The sequence below is a fragment of the Entelurus aequoreus genome, linkage group LG07, assembly GCF_033978785.1.
Source record: "Entelurus aequoreus isolate RoL-2023_Sb linkage group LG07, RoL_Eaeq_v1.1, whole genome shotgun sequence".
Taxonomy (NCBI): Eukaryota; Metazoa; Chordata; class Actinopteri; order Syngnathiformes; family Syngnathidae; genus Entelurus; species Entelurus aequoreus.
The window spans coordinates 49,750,582-49,763,773 of record NC_084737.1 but is presented as its reverse complement, the minus strand read 5'-3'; the positions used below and the strand labels follow the sequence as shown (position 1 = coordinate 49,763,773).

Sequence of the window (13,192 nt, the reverse complement as noted above, 5' to 3'; positions counted from 1 at the left end):
AGCGTCGCCATGGAGATTGCATCACAGCGGGCTATATTTGAGACATCCAAAGAGAGGATCGCTCCATCTTTGAGGCTGTGTGTGTGCATGGAAGAGCTAGGTCTGCTCCTCACGCGTGTCTTGAGTGGAAGATGAGACACAGTTGGGATGTTTTTCTCCAAAGCTTCTAGGCTATACACGGTGGGGAGGTTGATTTTCAACACACTTTGGACTGGACTTTAACGCACAAAAGCACAGAACGGTCTAATTGATATAATACAGGCTGACTTTTTTTCAGACATTACGTGTGTTTAAAGACACATTGAGCACACCGATATTGTACATGAAAATTGTACACATTGGCTACAACTGACGGATCACTACTCATGTTCATACATTTAGGAGTCTTCACAGTTGTAAAGAATCCCTATCTAACTACCTGTTGTGACAACACACCTGCTACAGTGCACCCCTTCTGTTGCAGGAGAGATTGCTTCTAATTCTGTGAATCTGAATGGACGAGAGCTTTCTTTCCTTGTTTTGGTCCGTCACAAAGAGGTCTGTGACACCTGACCGTCTACACGTCTGTGAAGATCTTTTTGTTGATGTTGACACAGTTCTGTGAGTTGTTCTGCGTGCTGCTGGAGAAGTTTGGCTGCTGCTTGAAAGCGCTGTTGATGACATGCTCCTCAATCACCATGTACTCGCTCTTGCTGAGCGACGAAGACGAGCGTGTCTTCCTCAGCTCCTCGGGCTCCGCCAGAGGCTGACAACTGCCCACATGGAGGTACTGAGCCTGCTCCTCGCCCTCGGTCTCCCGGTGGTAGAAGTAGTTGAAGTTGGAGACGATGACGGGAACAGGCAAAGCGATGGTGAGCACGCCAGCGATAGCACACAGAGAGCCCACAATCTTGCCCCCGATGGTGACCGGGTGCATGTCCCCGTAGCCCACAGTTGTCATGGTGACCACGGCCCACCAGAAGGCGTCCGGGATGCTGTTGAAGCCAGAGTCCGGGTCGTCTGCCTCTGCGAAGTAGACGGCACTGGAGAAGAGGATGACGCCGATGAAGAGGAAGAAGATGAGCAAGCCCAGTTCGCGCATGCTGGCCTTGAGGGTCTGCCCCAAAATCTGCAAGCCTTTGGAATGACGCGAGAGTTTGAAGATGCGAAAGACTCGCACAAGGCGGATGACGCGCAGGATGGCCAAGGACATGGCCTGCTGCCCGTTCCCTTGTCTCTCCGCCAGCTCTGTGCCCAAAGTGATGAAGTAAGGGATGATGGCTACGATGTCGATAATGTTCATGATGTTCTTGGAAAACGTGGCTTTGCTCGGGCAGGCGAAGAAGCGCACCAGCAGCTCAAAGGAGAACCAGATGATGCACAAAGTTTCCACCACGAAGAAGGGGTCAGAGAAGGGGCTGACGAAATAGGGGAAGGTTCCGTTGATACCGGGCGCGATAGCGATGGGATCTCGGTTCTCGTCCCGGAACTCAGGAAGCGTCTCCAAGCAGAAGATGACGATGGAGATAAGGATGACCAAGACAGAGACGATGGCGATGCCCCGAGCTGGTCCCGAGCTCTCCGGGTACTCAAAAAGCAGCCACACCTGTCTCTGGAACTCATTGTCTGGCAAGGGGCGCTCTTCCTCCTTGATGAAGCCCTCATCCTCCCGGAACTTCTCCATAGCTTCCTCGCCCAGCTCATAGAAGCGTATCTCCTCAGAGAAGATATCGATGGGGACGTTGACGGGTCTCCTGATGCGCCCTCCTGACTGGTAGTAGTACAGAATGGCGTCAAAGCTCGGTCGGTTCCGATCAAAGAAGTACTCGTTTCGGAGGGGGTCAAAGTACCTCATCCTTTTCTTGGGGTCCCCCAGCAGGGTCTCCGGGAACTGCGAAAGAGTCTTGAGCTGCGTCTCGAAGCGCAGCCCTGAGATGTTGATGACCACCCTCTCGCAGCACTCGTGGTCCGGTTCGTATCGGTCAAGAGAAAGGTGGCCGGGGAGCGCGGCCGACTCCTCCAGCATGTTGTCACACGCCACAACCGTCATGACGTCAGCCTCTGTCTCCGTGTATCCGTGGTTCACCAGGTTGTCACCCCGGGTTTTGGTCACGCTCGGCGGGGGGGATTGCAGGAGGCGCAGGTGGTCGTCCATGCGCGGCTCACGAGGCTTTCAGGGGCGGCCGCCTCGCCCCCTCGGAGGACCCCGCTCCACCACAGCCGCCGCTGCCTCAGCCTAATATTGTCTGCGTGTCCTCCTTCTCTCTCACTCCCCTGCGCTGTTGTTGTACCCGCCCACCGCAGAAGACGTGGGGTATATAAACAAGCTTCCCTCCTCCCACAGCATGGCGCTCCGGCGTGCATGTCCGCGTCCTCCGCCAATAGCAGCGCGCAAAGACGCACCGTGAAAGCAAGAGTCGGCTGTCATTCACCTGGCAGCGTTTTGTGGGGCGCCTCCCTGTTAGCCCATCAATCTCTCTTTTAAATCAGGTCGTTGCTCACAGACAGGACAGCCGGGCTATATGCATCACTCCGCGGCGGTATTAGATGATGAGGGGGGGGAGTGAAGAGGAAGCTGGAAAATAGTTGCACGGAATGATGCCTGTTAATTAGGAAGAAACTGCCATGTTTTATTCGTGCTTTGTTTTGATTCACTTCATGCTTCCTCCACCTGTTGTCCACTGCCATTTGTAAACACTTGTTCTGTTTGAGTAACCCAAAGGGATCCAACAAGTAGGTAGCTTAATTGTGAGCAGGCAGGTTCACAGACATCCTGGGGGCAGGTGCTCAAGTCAGAAAAAAGGACCCCCATTGTATCCTATTGTAAATATTTACTTCGGACATGTTAAAAAAAAGAATACAACGAAACCCAAAACAAAACAACAACAACAAAGTAAGTAATACAAGAAAATTAACAACAGTGGTGTTTCAAACGTGTTTATTTACAGTAACAGTTTCACAACATGTCCGAAAAGAAGTAAGAAGAAGCAGAGTTTATTTAATCCTACCTCTTTCCTATCAGGATTCTTTTTTTTTAATTAAACAATTCTTAATACTTCCCACTTTCCATGGCAAAAAAGAGTCATGTAATTATTACAAAACTCACAGTACGATATTTTCAACGTACATATTTTAATTAACGCAACCATTACAATCTCAAATATTCATATTGAATAAAATAGAAAAGCTCCGAAGAGTAAATAATCATTTAAGAAAAATAATGAATCCATGCAGACGGCAATCAAGACCACTTCCAAAATCTAATAACTTGTTACTTATTCCATTTCTACTTTCATAATTTTTTTAGAAATGTTGCTAAGAAAAACAGACACACAAACCCAGAATATATGAGGCTGAAAAACAGCAAAAAGACACACAATAAAGCCCTGAGTAAAATTGGGCAATACTCAGGGCCGCCCCCGGGTTAAATTGGGGGCCCGAGGTAGAATCTTGTTTGGAGCCCCATTCCAACATCTTCACAATGTTATTAATGTGAATTGTTTTTACCGTTTTAATCAATTTTGAAGTAGATTTTTATGCATGTTTAGTTCTAAAAGAAATTCATAGAAAATACATTGTTGATTTTTTTCAGTGTAAAAGAACAATTTCAACATCACTAAAACATACATTTATAAACCATTTCAAATTATTTACAGCCAAGATCAAATCCAGTTCTTCTGCCTTACAAAACAGGGACTAATCATTTGCTCCACTGGAGCCAGTGAGACTAAGAGCCTGATCTACTGGTATCAAAATAACACTCACTAAACAACATGTGAAAAAAATAAAAAAGCAAGTACTATTAGTGGGCGTGTGCAATTGAAAATTGGTGCAGACCCCCTTATGAAGTTTTTGCGTGTATTACACGGGACTCTCATTTACTGCACATTCATGTTATCATGCTCCTACCTGTGGCGTTTTGCTATGTTTTTAAACATACAGCCGACATCTACCACATTCTCTTTTTTAGAAAGAGTTCTGTGGTGCATCTACATTGAAACCACTTTTTTTTCTGCAGTCTGATAAAGATCAAATTGTCCATGTAAACTAAACAGTCAGCTGGAAAAGATCAGATTTTGTCCACGATGGCCTGCAGTGTAAACGTAGTCTATGTCTGATAGTTTTATATTCGACAGTCCATATATATTGACAAACACATGTTGGATGGAGCTGCTGTGCAATCGCCAATCCTTTCTCACAGCTGTGTGTGTAACTGTGTCAGTTTCCACACATTTTTCAGACAGGCTAAATATAGACGGAAAATATCGTTCGTAGTTGTATTCTTGATGAATCAAACTGTATGTGCAGAATGGTCATGTTTGCATCTACACCTCTTAGTATGGTGGGTCTTCCGATGATCAGCATTTATTCTGCATGTTTATGAAGACAGACACGCTACATGGATTGCACTTTTTGTTCCGCGCACTAAAAAGACAATCTTCTGTGCACACGTTTAGAAAATCAGCATTGCGTGTGCTATCAAGTTTGCACATGTTTTAGTACACGCAAACCTTTAGTAGATCAGGCCCGAAGTGGTTCAATGGCCCTTATATACCTGTCGGTGACAGAGCGGGAAGCAGCTAGCAATACTTGTGTGGTAAAAAGTTCATATGAAGTGCCTTCCAGATCAACATTTTTGGCTTCTGATTTTGATCCAATGTTTTGATCTGATTTGATTTTTATTCCAATCTGATACTTTGACAATAGATTATAGAACTGGACTTTATTTATAGCAGGTAACTAAAGTAAACACAATAAAAACATTTTAAGCTTATCTCATTAAATTTAGAAATGTAGGATTGTTGTAAATTAGATGATGCAATAAATTTGTAGTATTTCTCACCTCCAAAGACATTCACCTGGGGATAACACTAAATTGGCCATAGTGTGTGAATGTGAATGTAAATGTGAATGTTGTCTATCTGTGTTGGCCCTTCGATGAGGTGGTGACTTGTCCAGGTTGTACCCTGCCTTCTGCCCGAATGCAGCTGGAATAGGCTCCATCACCCCCGTGACCCGAAAGGCACAAGCGGTAGAAAATGAATGGATGGATGGATGGATGAATGCTACATAACAATTTTCAAGTGCACACTAACTAAACTTATGCAAGTACGACTATTGGCTCCCATTTAAATCATATGACTTTTGCCCTCAAAGACTTACTATATCCAGAGAAATACTCTTTGAGTTTGTAAATATTAATAAAAATGACCCCAACAATATTTTGTAATAATACAAACAAAAAAAAGGACAATATTGATCTAATCATTTTAGTATTGTTTAAATTGGCATCGAAAGTATCGACATCTGAATTAATTCCCCCCACTTAACACTGAAGCATTAGAGGTTCGCCTCTTGTGTCGTCCTGCTCAGTGTGTGTAGCATGCTTAACGATTCATTATCCTCTAGTCATGCAGTAGTAATAACATTTGGAAAAAGTTAGTTTTACGCCTTGGTGGTGAGGATTCGTATCTTAGAAGCATTACAGTATCTTTGGTACTGTGAATAAACGGTGCCTTTGAGGCAATGTTCTGGCAGGATAGACACACTCTTGGAATTTGCACACACTTCCTGCATGTGTGCAAAAAGGAATCCGAGTTGTAATTGTGTCTCTTTGAATAGGCATCCCTTTTGAAGAGATATTTCACGCGAGTACAATCTTTAGCATGTGAACACTGGGACACAGCTGCAGTAAAGGTTGCCTCGGCTTCGCAGTATATCAGCCGATCAGTTAAAAAAGGCAAATATCGAACCTGTTCTGATCCCATGATTGGGACTTTCATTCATTAATTGATCATTTATTTCACGCTAACGAGGCCCCCCATTGATTGCAGGACTTTATGCACAGTGCATGTTCTGCCTATAAGGCGATGCGGCCCTGGGGGCACAACATGGTGACAGTGATTTGGGTCACCCCCAAAATTAATCATTTGTTCCTTATCTAATTTCTGACATTTCCTGAAAGTTTCTGCATCCTGCCTTGAACTCAAACCTAAGACCCCTGAATGAGAGTGCGAGAGCACTAGGCTAAGCTTTCAACTCAATGTCTAATGCAGGGGTGTCCAAACTTTTTGATTTCAGGGCCGCATTAGGCTAAAAAAATGTGTCTGGGGGTCGAAAGCCTGCATGTAAAGTAATAATAATATGTATATCGTTCGTATGTACTGTTTCTAATATTTTGCAACAAACCAACATTCTGTGCAAGTGGATTTGGACTCTGTTTATCCTTTGGGAATCAACCTCTGACCCCAGTCGTCACAGAAACTATGAGATATCTTTGGGGACATCACTGCAAGACGTTTAGGTAAAATGCACAGCATGATAAATGTGTTTGCCTACATATCAGATTAGAAATTATCACAAAGTGATGAGTTTCCCAACAAGCAGATTTTAAAGACACTTAGAAAACATTACCTTGGAGACATATGCAGCGGTCTCCTCCAACATTGGACTGTTTTTCTAAATCATTTTTCCATTGAAGGCTGCAGATTTTCTGACACATTGGTGCTGCTGTCCAAGGTGCTGAAACAAAAAACACAAAAACAGTGAAAGTAAAAAATTGAATCCACATTTTATAGATTTTGGACTTTTTTATACATTTTCAGTTTGCAGTATAAATACAATATTGCTAGTTATATTTTGCGCATCCGATGATTTGAAATCTAATAAAACCGATAAAAAGAAACTGGCGACACTGCCATCAGCTGTAGTCGTCCTCCTCGGTATGTGTAGCATGCTTCGGCCCTCCACTTCCTCTAATCCTGCAGTAGTAATAACACTTGGAAAAAACTTTTTTCTGCCATGGTGGTGAGGAGTGGTATCCTAGAAGCATTACAGTGTTTTTGGCACTGTGAACAAACTACGCATTTGAGGCAATGTTCTGGCAGGACAGGCACACTCTTGGAATTTACACACACCTTCTGCATGTGTGCAACAAAGAATCCGGAAATGTAATTGGGTATCATTGAGCGGGCATCCCTTTTGAAAAAATATTTGACCGGAGTGTAATCTTTGGCATGTTAACACTGGGACACAGCTGCGGTAAATATCGGCTTGGCTTGGCAATATATCAGCCGATCAGTTTAAACAGGGAAATATTTATGCTGATCTGATCCCATGATTGGGATTGGACCATAGAAGCGGCCTGTCAGTCATTAATTTACATTGTATGTCTTTTTTTTCGACGCAAAACGGAACACCCCACAGATTGCGGGGCTCTACGCACAATGCGTGTTCCGCCGATACGGCAATGCGGCCCTTGGGGCACAACATGGTGACAGTGATCTGGATCACCCCTAAATTGAATTACTTGTTCCTTATCTCATTTCTGACATTTCCTGAAAGTTTTATCAACATCCGCCCTAACTTTTTGAACAATGTTGCTAACTAAAAGACATACAAATCAAATACATAACCTCCTCAATTATTAACAGGCAAAAACAGAAAATACAAGTAAGTGTAACCCGGCTGTTCGAGCCCATGCTGCATCCTGCCTTGGTTTCGAATCTGAGACTTCTGAATGAGAGTGTAAGAGCGCTCGGCTCAGCTGTCAACTCAATGTTTAATCCAGGAGTGTCCAAACTTGTTGTCTTGGGGGCCACATTCGGCTAAAAAATTGTTCAGAGCATTTCGGTTTCATTTTTAATGTATTCAATGCCAGAGGGGCAGCGATGCAAAAAGCTCTTTTGCCAAATTCAGTCCGTACACAAGGAACAGTTAACGTAATGCGTACGAGCTGTTTTTAGTATACAAGTTGGGAGGCATTAAACCTAAAAGAGCCGTATATGTGATAGTCAGCCAATGTGTGTATCTGCATGCACTCAACGAAGATAAGTCTGATGTCATACACAGTTGACAATGGTGGGTAAGACGACCACCACCAGTAACAATTCTTAGTGCTGAATGAAAAACAGTGTAGGACTGTAGGCATTTAAATGAAGCACTAAAATAAAGCATGTCTCCATAATCAATTACTGGCAAGAAAATCGCTGTCACCAATTTATTTCTGACATTAAGAGAGAAGCATTTTTTTTTTTTTTTAAAGAACCCAAACGTTACCCTTTATAGACCAAGTTGGTAATATGGGCTTTAAATGAAAGGTCCTGGCCAAGACTAAAACCCAAGTACTTGTAATTTAAGACCTGCTTTATAGAGTTTCCTTTTTGATGTTAGAATATGTGGAATGTTTTCCGGTAGCACCCGTGAATGAGAGCAAACCATGACCTTGCTTTTATCTGTATTTAAAACAAATTTAAGATCAAATAAGGGAGCCTAGATGACATCAAAAGTAGCTTGTTAAAACTCAAAAGCCAGAGTGATGAAGGTTGAACAGCTATAAATAATAGTGTCGTCTGCATAAAAATGGTACGTTGCATTTGACAAATTGTTACAAAGATTATTTATGGAGAGAGAAAATAAGCCTTGCAGAACTCCTTCAGTAATGTACAGTAATGAAGAGGATTCCGCAGCCACCTGTACACATTTTATTCACATTTCTTGCCATCTAGAGCCTTGATGAAAACATTTAGAACCTTAAGTGGCGCTGTAATAGTACTATGCTGTTTTCTAAAACCAGATTGAAAAAGAGCAAAAAAATATTGTTTGATTCCAAAAAACGCTTTAGTTGGTTATTGATTATATCCTCTCAAACAATTTGGCTATAATGCATAATTTAGAAACAGTAATTAAAAGCCCAAGTACCTCCACGTTCAGGGGTTTGTATGTATAAGAAAAAAAAAGCCAAAATGTTTGCCACCCTGAGCTAGAGGTTGGCAGTGAAAAGAGGAGGTACCTAATCCGAGCACCACTGCTTCCTCCCACATCCCAAAAAAACATGTATCTTCTGTTAATTGGAAACTCTGCGTTGCCCATTGATGTGAATGGTTGATTGTCTAGCTATTTTCTGTACTGTGTGTCAACCAGTAGATGGTGTACACTGTGTCTCCTTCAAAGTTTGCTGGGAAAAGCTCCAGCTCACATGCAACCTTGCTCTGTTGATCCTGTCAGCAAGTAATAGTCTTTTTCGTCTTACCACAGTCATATTTTTGTGTAGATTAATTAGCATATTTCCCATTTCTTTGGATTTTTCTTAAAATTATGTGTTTATTGCCTTTTGCTGCTGGTTTAAATGTTGGTCCTTTTGCACGTCCACATCACAAACAAAGTGAACTGGGTCAAACAATCAACATTTTATTTTTGTTTAAGTCCTTTGGTCACCAGAGTGCTAATAAGGACAACACATTATCAGTCATTAGATAAGTCTCCCTCATTTTCATCTACTGCTTTGTCCTTCACGTTTTTAAGTTTTTCCTGCTCTCATTCGGTGTATAAATGGAATTGGCAGTGTGCAATAGGGACCTCCTTCTCTCTCACGTCCTGCTTCAGCTGATATGCCCTTGTGGGATTTCATTTATAATACATACATATCAACTGTCATCACATCTTCATATTTATGAGTCAGGGTGAAACATGGAGGGGGGGCATGACAAACGACAGGTTTCAACACACTTTATAAATGGTTGATTTATATAGGCTAGTAAGGTAAAGTTTTGTACCTGACAAGTTTCGGCTATCTTGCTTCTGCAGCCTTCCTCAGAGGTGTCACGTGATGTTAGTGTGACGTCATCGGTGACGTGTTATACGCGTTCCTGGACATAAAAATCAAGCACACTGAGGATGGAAGCATCAAGATAACAATATACAGAAAACCCACACACACAGATCAATATTTACTATGGACATCAGAGCACCCCACAGCACACAAATTGTCAGTAGTCCGCACCCTATATGATCGCACCAAGGTGATCACAGACAACCATGACAGAGAAAAGGAGGAGGACCATATAAAACAGGCGCTCAAAGCCTGCAACTACCCAAACTGGGCCATAAACAAAGGCAAACGAGAGGTCCAAAGGAACAAGGAGGAAAAAAAGAAGAAAGGTTCTAGGCCTGAGAACCTGGGCATGGTCACCCTCCCATACGTCAGGGGCGTCACAGAACGCATACAGCGAGCGATGAGGAAACACCACATCACCACACCAGTGAAGCCGCACATCAAGCTTCGCCAAATCCTAGTACACCCTAAAGATCAGATCCCCGCTGAGAAAAAGTGTGATGTGATATATGAGATCCCTTGCCTAACATGCAATAAAACATACATAGGAGAGACAGGTCGACAGTTCAGCACACGAAAAAAAGAACACCAGAAAGAATGTGAAAAGGAAACATCTGGAACGCTCACCCGTGCAACGAGAATGAAAGCAACGCAGGAACATCTGAAATCAGCCATTTCAGACCACTGCAAGAGGGAAAACCATCTAATGAACTGGGAGGCAGCCAAGGTAATTAGAATGGAAAGCAACAAATTCCATCGGTGGATCAAAGAGGTGGTGAAATCAGGAAGCAGGCCCAAAAGACTGTCAAGAGGGACGAGGGAGCCTACCAACTATCCCACACCTGGGACACAGTCCTGCAGGGCCGCCCCCGGCCGTTTGGTGGACATCCGGACGACAGGGGGCGCCCCGCCCTACCCCCGACGCACACCAGGGGACACCGCCATTCCACCACTTCAGGTGGGATGGAAAAATCCATATAACACGTCACAGATGACGTCACACTAACATCACGTGACACCTCTGAGGAAGGCTGCAGAAACAAGATAGCCGAAACTTGTCAGGTACAAAACTTTACCTTACTAGCCTATATAAATCAACCATTTATAAATACACATTAGTAGGCTAAATGAACCTCTTCAACATATAGGTTTCAACACACGCTTTGTTTATATCTTTGACAGCATGCAAGGGTAATCACAGCACTCAAAAAATAACAATAATGCCACAGCCCGACCAGCTTTGACCATATTTATCCCTCCTCCCTAACATTTCCCTGACCATCCCTCTCCCTGTTGCCGGGGTTATAGCAGGATGTGATGCGGCTCTGTCCAGTCAAGCCATGTTCCACAGATGGCTCTGTCCTGTCGGTTTCTCCTTCTCCTCCTCTGTCTGTGTCATGTGCAGCTGCATGCCAGCCCAATTATCAATGACTATGTTAATATGTGAAGTGAATTAATTACTTTACAAGCACAGCTGTTTTTATTCACATGGAGACATGGTTATATTCTGATATTAGGCCTGTCTGGAAATTCATGTCTCATATCTTAAAGTATCTCAAAATAGCATTCAATTGGCTTAGTGATGCCTATGTTAATCACCGCATATTAGGGTGTTAATCTTTTGACACTTTTTACAAATATGTTTAATGTTTTTCAAGTATCATACTGATGTTCTATTTTCCTGTCATTCCACGAGAATGGCACTCAGTGTTGGGCAGTAGTTTGTTACATGTAGCGAAGCAACATAGCTTAACTACATTTCCCAGTAGCTTGGCTATTTTTAGACCCATGTAGTGAGGTAGCTTACATCAAAGCTACAATCTACAAAGAGAGAAAATAGGAAATACAATGACCTGGATGAATGAGCACATCCATACATACGGTGACATACATGATTGATTGGCGTTCGTAAGATGAGTCACAAATAGTTAAAATTAAAATTAAGGAAAAACATTACGGACTCGCCTATCAGGGGCAAGATAAGGCGGGTCATCGAAACCAAGAAGCAAAATGACAGACACGCTCTCATGTCACATGACGAGGGAGTCGGAAACCGAGTGACGCTTCAAGTTCAGGGTTTGAGTGGGCCAATAAAAAGTATTAAATGTCAAATAAATTTTGTGAAAATGAAGGCCTTAAATTGCATTAAATGCGATGGACAGAGACATTAAAAATGTAATAAAATTGTAGCATTTGACAGAAAGCCAATCAATCAACTGATAAATGAAAATTAACTTAAAGATGGTTGCCGTTATCGATACATTGCTACTTCTGTCTGTATGTTTATTGTCTGTGCGTTTATTGTCTTTAGCAGCGGCTTTCAAACTGAATAAAACGTATTCTCCAGTCTTTGGCTAACATAAGTTATACTTTCGAGGATATGCATTTTTCCCACATGTTTTAAAGAGATGAAATTTAAAAAATGACTTTTGGGTATATTATATTAATTAACTAAATCAAAAGTGGATGTTTATTTAGAGGGCTTAAGTGTAGATCCCCTTTAATCATTTTGATTAAATGTACAGTGTGATGACTAGGGATGATACTCGAAACCGGTTTTCCCGGTTGTTCGATAAGAAAAGAACAGAGTCCTCGGACTCGAATCCCTTTTTGAGAACCGGTACCCGTTATCGAGACCACTATAGTAAAGAAAAAGAGTTGGTTCTTTATTCGAATCCCTGGGAACGAATCCCGTCCCGACCAGAAATGCCCCGTGAGACATCACAAGAAATGACGTCACGTAGCTCAGTCATTAGGAAGGAGCCGATAGGGAAAGCAGGAAAAACAATGCACCGGAAAAAGCGCTTCAAGGTGTAATAAAGTTCAAAACAAAAGGTATAATCCAATGAATAACTTTACTGAGAGATTTGAGCAGGGTACAAACACATGACGAACACTTTTACGACCAACCGGAAACATAGCAACCTGGCTAGCAACGCACCTCCTTTACGGCAGCTGTCGCAACGTTCTTAAAGCAACCGCAGCACATACATATATGACATCTCCCTTTTTGAATTTTTATTTTTCTTTCCTTGTAAACAAAACAAAATCACACTGTATATGTGTTGTCTGTCTAATTATAAATAATGCAGACGAGGCGTGTTGGCTGAGTTCTTGACGTTCACTTTCACAGCGTGCTCATAACCTCATCCTTAGCTGCCGGGTGAGACATGCAACAACACTTTTCGGGGCTACCGCGCATGCTCGTCACTCCCGTTGCATACTGGGTAGTGTAGTTATTATATTCCCTAGCCTAGCTCATAACATCACATCTTTCCCCCTATAAAGAAATAATGTTAACTCAATAAAGTGTATTTCTTTTTTTAGCTTTAACTTTTCATTTTTTAGCATTGTAACCACATTTACAAACAACTTTTCTCTTCATAGAATTTTCTTTCAATAAATAAATAAAGTGCAAAAATGTCAAAGCATCATAACAAACAGTTATGTCAAATAGCAGCAGAAGTGCACTTTTTGGAGAGCTGTATTATTTTCAGTTTTGTGCCCAAGGGACTGATTTTATTTAACACTATATTATTATTTATACACCTATAGTGATCACAGAGACAGGCTGTTTTTGTGTTACTGTATATATTTGTT

At 42.4% G+C, this 13,192-nt stretch overlaps 1 protein-coding gene across 2 annotated transcripts in view; it reads right to left on the bottom strand.

The window, feature by feature from the left end:
• Positions 1-2,526, bottom strand: part of LOC133653961 (potassium voltage-gated channel subfamily A member 3) — a 4,865-nt gene extending 2,339 nt beyond the window's left edge. The window contains exon 1 of one of the 2 annotated variants that reach the window (XM_062053839.1): positions 1-2,526. This exon is cut by the window's left edge and continues 305 nt beyond it. In XM_062053839.1, coding sequence (XP_061909823.1) covers positions 557-2,134 — 1,578 coding nt within the window. In that variant the 5' untranslated portion in view covers positions 2,135-2,526 and the 3' untranslated portion in view covers positions 1-556. The other variant, XM_062053840.1, reaches the window with a different exon arrangement.
• Positions 2,527-13,192: the final 10,666 nt, after the last annotated feature.